The 6,526-nt window shown below is 38.1% G+C and overlaps 1 protein-coding gene across 1 annotated transcript; it reads right to left on the bottom strand.

The window, feature by feature from the left end:
• Positions 1-5,818: 5,818 nt before the first annotated feature.
• On the bottom strand, positions 5,819-6,220 carry SARC_12626 (hypothetical protein; the record flags this gene model as incomplete). The annotated part of the gene is made up of 1 exon (XM_014293262.1): positions 5,819-6,220. One exon carries the CDS (start codon positions 6,218-6,220, stop codon positions 5,819-5,821), a length of 402 nt encoding a protein of 133 aa, XP_014148737.1.
• Positions 6,221-6,526: the final 306 nt, after the last annotated feature.

Genomic DNA, 6,526 nt, shown 5'->3' with positions numbered 1-6,526 from the left:
AGTGTGGCTTATACTGCGCTTGTTGGTGTTGCTTATACTGGGCTTGTTGGTGTGGCTTATACTGTGCTTATTAGCGTGGCTTATGCTGTGCTTAATAGTGTAGCATATACTGTGCTAGTTAGTGTGGCTTATACTGTGCTAGTTAGTGTTGCTTATACTGTGCTAGTTAGTGTTGCTTATACTGGGCTTGTTAGTCGTGGCTTATGCTGTGCTTAATAGTGTAGCTTATACTGTGCTAGTTAGTGTTTCTTATACTGTACTTGTTAGCGTGGCTTATGCTGTGCTTAAGTGTGGCTTATACTGTACTAGTTATTGTTGCTTATACTGTGCTAGTTAGTGTGGCTTAAGTGTAGCTTATACTGTGCTAGTTAGTGTTGCTTATACTTTGCTAGTTAGTGTTGCTTATACTGTGCTAGTTGGTATTGCTTATACTGTGTTAGTTAGTTGCTTATACTGTGCTTAATAGTGTAGCTTATACTGTGCTAGTTAGTGTTGCTTATACTGTGCTAGTTAGTGTTGCTTATACTGTGCTAGTTAGTGTTGCTTATACTGTGTTAGTTAGTGTTGCTTATACTGTGCTTGTTAGCGTGGCTTATGCTGTGCTTAAGTGTGGCTTATACTGTTCTAGTTAGTGTGGCTTATGCTGTGCTTGTTAGTGTGGCTTATACTGTGCTAGTTAGTGTGGCTTATGCTGTGCTTGTTAGTGTGGCTTATGCTGTGCTTGTTAGCGTGGCTTATGCTGTGCTTGTTAGTGTGGCTTATACTTTGCTAGTTAGTGTTGCTTATACTGTGCTAGTTAGTGTTGCTTATACTGTGCTATTTAGTGTGGTTTATACTGTGCTAGTTAGTGTGGCTTATGCTGTGCTTGTTAGTGTGGCGTATGCTGTGCTTGTTAGTTTGGCTTATGCTGTTCTTGTTAGTATGGCTATGCCCTTTGGGTTACAAGTCATCAGCAATAAGAAGTATGAGGCTGTATGGTTCGCCGTGCGTGTTCCATTCTCGCATCCCCGAGTATTTGTTGAACCGCTTACTTCTATATCCAGAATGCAATTCCTGCATTGGTGCTGAGATTTCTCATGCCCAAGTCACACAAGTGAGGGAACACGTGCAACATAGTGCGCTGGTAATTGCCACACATTGGGTTATACCCCTTTAGGGTTTAGGGTTTTAGCCTTACCCTTGTACACCCGATGGCTGTACAAGTACATTGTGTCCAGATCTTTTGAGCAGATTGCTTGCTCCGCGTGTGATGTGCTTTTACATTTGGCCAGAATAATGAGGAGAGATGTTTGAATTCATACATAAATCATATATAAATTCATATCCCTGTTTAACTTGCAACTACAGATATGCGTTGAGGATGGGGCTGGTGTCTACTCCACGCGAGAGGATTGTAGCCTACTACAAGAAGTGGAATCCTGAGAAATTGGGCATTAAGGGGTTTGTGGATAAGACCGAACGAAAATGGCGCGGCAAGTACGACAAGCTTTTCAAAGTATGTAAGAGTGCTCCTAACTGATTGACGCACTTATTGTGTCCTGGAAAATCGAGTCGCTTTGCAGTTTAGATCACACCAGTCAAAGGAGTTTAAATAGGCACGGTTCATGTGGGCAAAGCCCGTATGTTACTTGGGTGTATGTTATTTGGCCATGTACTTGACCTCACTTCCAGCGATCTGTATTATTGAGTGGATGTGCGTAGAATTGCTCAAATAGATACACTTTTACCTAATGTCATTTCTGTAGGTTCTTGATAAAAAGTACAAATATGCGAAGGCAGAGGAGGAGTACTAGGGGCCAGGTATGGGGTATATATATATGGAATATGTAGATGTTTATATAGCAAATATATATATATATATATATATATATATTGTGTGTGTGCGTGTGTACGTGTATATATATGTATGCATGTATGTATATATATATGTGTGTGTGTTTATGTTGTTATGTTATGTTGTGATATTTCGTGTATATATATATATACATGTGTGTGTGTGTGTTTTGTATATATATATATATATGTGTGTGTGTGTGTACATGTATATTTATGAATGCATGTATGCATGTATACATATTTGTTTGTTTGTTTGTTATATATTTATGTGTGTGTGTAAGTATATATATATATATATATCGATGATAATATTGAATCTGATACTGGTATGAGTATTGATATTGATAACGATATCGATATTTGACTTCAAATTGAAATTGATATGTGAGTGTACTTGTTTGTATTCCCAATGTCTGTACATATGGGAACTTTGTATCACAATGTCGTTATCTTATGCTTATTCGCTCTTCATTCCATTGTGATTACAGGATCAAGCTCAACATCACGCTTTCTACATATATTGCGCCTTGGCGTAGTCAAACGATAGTTTTGATTTTGAGAGCGCTGCAGTATATAAACCCAAAAAAAGCGAGATGAATAAGGCGTCTGCTTGAACGAGCTACCTAGGTTGGCCATGAGAGAAGCGGTTTAGCTTGTATGTTCCTCATCTTAATTTTACGTTATGTGCTTGAAACAGAAAGTAACGTTAGTGAACGGATAGATGACCCACTAATATCGAATGGTTGAGACCGATTACCAAAGTCTCTCCGATCTTCTGGCAAAATTAGCAATAAAAGTCTATGTATATACTTATGAAAAAGTCACTATAAGTACTTTTGAAAACTTTTGTCGATGTTTCATTACCTTTTTTGTCTTAAATTTGTGTCAGAAATTACAAAAGTCCATATAACAACTTTTTACAATTCCAAATGTGCATTTAGCGACAACCTTCAGGCCTAAAACCGACCCCTCGACGTTGTAGGCAATGTGAGTAATGTCGAGCCACTATTTGTGCACTAAGGGTTTTAGCTGGTCACGGGACATCCAGTATATTCATGCACATGTATGCTTGACATCGATTATTCAATGCTGAAAACAGGACATACGATCTTACAAACCTCGATAAACTGGAAAAGGTGTACATTCCACAAACCTTGAAATTCAAAAATTTCTGCGATCATTCAGCGACAAATTTCAAGGTTCGAGTGTTTTGTATAATACTGAAAACGGAACTGGAGTGTCCAATTGTATACTGCTGAAAAGGGTCCATAAGTGTCCACATTTAACAAACCTTGATATTAATCAAATTTTTCATGATGATGAAAACAGTGCAGAAATATCAATATTTTAACAATTAGATACATCGATACAGTTTTGAGAATTCCGACGCCTATATTTGACTAGATTTATTGTATAGAATCGAGGATTGATGAAATATCATACAACAAACATCAGTACTTTATAAACACTGAAAATATGATAGAAATTCGGAAGCTACGTACATTAGAAAATAATACAAGAACACAGTACATCTCGCTAGTTATCACAAAGAGAAATTTGTATAAATATGTACAGAATTCGAAAGTGTCTAAATTGCAATTGTTCAGAGACAAATTACAACATTCGAGTGTTTTGCGTGGTGCTGAACACGGGACATGTGTGTCCATTTTTGGTAACAACTCGTGGTCATCTTTTCCGTATTTGTACAGTCCTTGACATTCTAGTGTTTCTCATAATGCTGTAAGCAGAACATAGGTGTTCATACTTTCGAACATCGATATTCAAATTATCCACGTAATGCTAACACCAGGACACAAGTGTTCATATTGCGATCATATTAATCCATTCAGCGACAACCCCAGGATACCACATACTTATTTTTCTACAAACCAATGGTATTCAAGTGTCTTTTCATGAGACTGAAAATGGGCTATGTGTCAATTGTTCTCGAACCTTGATATTCAAAGTTTTGGCATAGTGCTGAAAACGGTACACATATGCGCTATATTGCAATCCATCAGCGGTAAATATCAACTTCGAGTGTTTTACATATCATTGAAAACCAGACAAGTGCCCATATTTGTGATGGTGGTGTAAAAAGAGAATAAGGATCTTGGCTTCCCACCAGAATTGTAGATACGGATTTGATTGGGCCTGCGATGCAGGCTTTTTGGAAATTTTGCACACACAGAACGATTGTATGCTAAAAAGCACATATAGAGTACTCACGGAAGAATAGGGCTTCAGTGAGTATGGATAAGCCGGCGACGACTTTAAGTGATGCGATGCGTGGGGGCACGCGAGAGGGTGTGTGTACAGGCGAATTGTGCCGGAGATATGGTGAAAGGACATGTGTGGCAGTACGATGTCTCGTGCCATCAGAAAGGGATAGGATAGAAGACATAGTTGTGATAGCGTATATAAGGAGAGGACTTCAGTGGATAATAGTCACGAGACCTAAATTGCTACTACAACCCTAAACCCCAAATCTAGAAGAAATACTCTAAATGTATATGGCCTACCTGGGAAAGTCACTAAATACACATACAGATTTATGGGTACGTTTTCTAATTGCCCAATTGAAATCACTAAATGTGATTTCCAATTCCTTTCTCAAACTTTTCAAACAAAAAAATTATACTATCGTACACGCTTTATAGACGGTACAATAGCTGAGTTGACTTTAGATGCTTTCGATAATCAAGACTATTTAAAAAGCCTTTAATCGAAAATGGCGTAAACGCCTGCATAAGTCACAAGCTGAAAAAGATAGCATGTTTCCATCGTCAGAAGGAACGGAAGTTAAAACTTATCCGCCTACAGCATTTATCCCGAGCTTTAATGCTCATTCCTCATATGTGCTTAAGTCACTGAAGCGTAAGAAACGTCCAGTCGACCACCACGGACCTACTGGACCTAAGCCCAAAACTCACAGGGTAACCGAGAACGCTTAACTTCTCCGCCCGAGAAACATTAGCTATATGTTATACTCCTTAATGTTTTGACCCGTTTTTCCTTTCTCGCTTTTTGACCCATAATCAGCTTGAGTGAGCAACTTGCTTATCATGGGTCTCAAAGCTGAGTGGGGGCTGTGTAATAAGCCGGGCCTCCACATTAGACTCTGTTATAAACCTACTCTTAAGCAGTACGTAATTTATAAACGTACTCTTAATAGTACGAGGAACTTAAGTTTCCTAAATTTACTCTTAATAGTACGAGGAACTTAAGTTTCCTAAATTTACTCTTAATAGTACGAGGAACTTAAGTTTCCTAAATGTACTCTTAATAGTACGAAGAACTTAAGTTTCCTAAATGTACTCTTAATAGCACGAGGAACTTAAGTTTCCTAAAATGGTTTTTAATGGTTTTATTAATTAATACCTTTTCCATTTTACATATCAGATATTTGTACGAGGCCATTAAAAGGCATCAGTAAAATAACAAACATAAAGAGTTGATTTAGTTCTATTAATATAACTTTATTTACTTTCCAACTTTATTTATATCTGAATACTTCGGTTGCGAGATGGCTCAACCGAATATAGGTTTCTAGGGACTATTAACGTTACCTAGTTGATCCTCCGATCAGCCAACTAGATGTGCCAGTCTGATGAAGGCTAAGACGGTAATTCTTGATACGTGGCTTGTTATTGGTTAAGACAATAACTAAGGATATAAAGAGTTTTTTTCTTTTTTTAAATTTATTTTTCTAAAGATAGGATTTTATGAGTCTCTCGGACTCGCCCCAATGAAACATACCATAGTTTCTAATAGAGCGATAACGAAACACTAAATAAAATCCCTTCGGTGGAAACAGTACTGAGAGGAATATATATAGGCAATTTCTCAGCCTAACAATTCCTCAGAGTATTGCTGTTTTCACGAGACATACCTAACTTTACTAAATGTCTTATTTCGTTTATTTACCTTGATATTTTCACGATACTTAGAATTTACCTACGCGTTTATTTATTCTAAGGCGTTAATATCGCCGTAAGAGACCGAATCTTACACCCACGTATCCATTGTTGAATTTGAACTGAGCCCAGTCGGTAATCTTGATCTTGTTATTCTCAAAGATAAGATTCTTTAGCTTCTTCGTGAATTGAGGTATCATCTCCCTCACTGTCCTAAGAGGCTTATACACAGGCTTTAGCAAATTATCATCTGACTGATCCTTCTGTGGGTCTCTGTTCGTTGGTAAACCGGTAACCGTAATACTTAGCGATATCAAATCCCCCATCCCCACTATCAAATCGTAGTCTGGCGAAGTGTTACAGACGACCGCCTTTGTAACTGTTGTCCTTTGATCAGTGAGGGTAAGCCTCAAATTTATGGCCATGTTTAGACACGTAATCTCCCTTTCGTCAGCTAATTTTAACATAATAGGTTTTGATTTACGAGTTATATCAGTTATCTTACAGAGTCTCGATGATATACATGAAATCTGCGACCCCGGATCCAACAACGCTTTTATTTCATGCCCATTAACTCGTACATCTAGAAAGACGCGCTCATTTTGCGGTGCATTCTTTTGTTTCGGTGACAAGTTTCGGTAAGATTGTCACTTAACTTCTACCTTCGGTTGCACCTCACACGTGTGTTTGTGGTAACCTCAAGTCCCTGCGCAGTCTGCACACTTCGCAATAAAATGGTTACATTTCTCTGCGTGCGTGCCATTCCAGAGTCC

This window comes from Sphaeroforma arctica (genome assembly GCF_001186125.1).
Source record: "Sphaeroforma arctica JP610 unplaced genomic scaffold supercont1.2449, whole genome shotgun sequence".
In the NCBI taxonomy this organism is placed as follows: Eukaryota; class Ichthyosporea; order Ichthyophonida; genus Sphaeroforma; species Sphaeroforma arctica.
The sequence above is the reverse complement of the archived record's forward strand: the minus strand, read 5'-3'. Positions and strand labels throughout refer to the sequence as shown.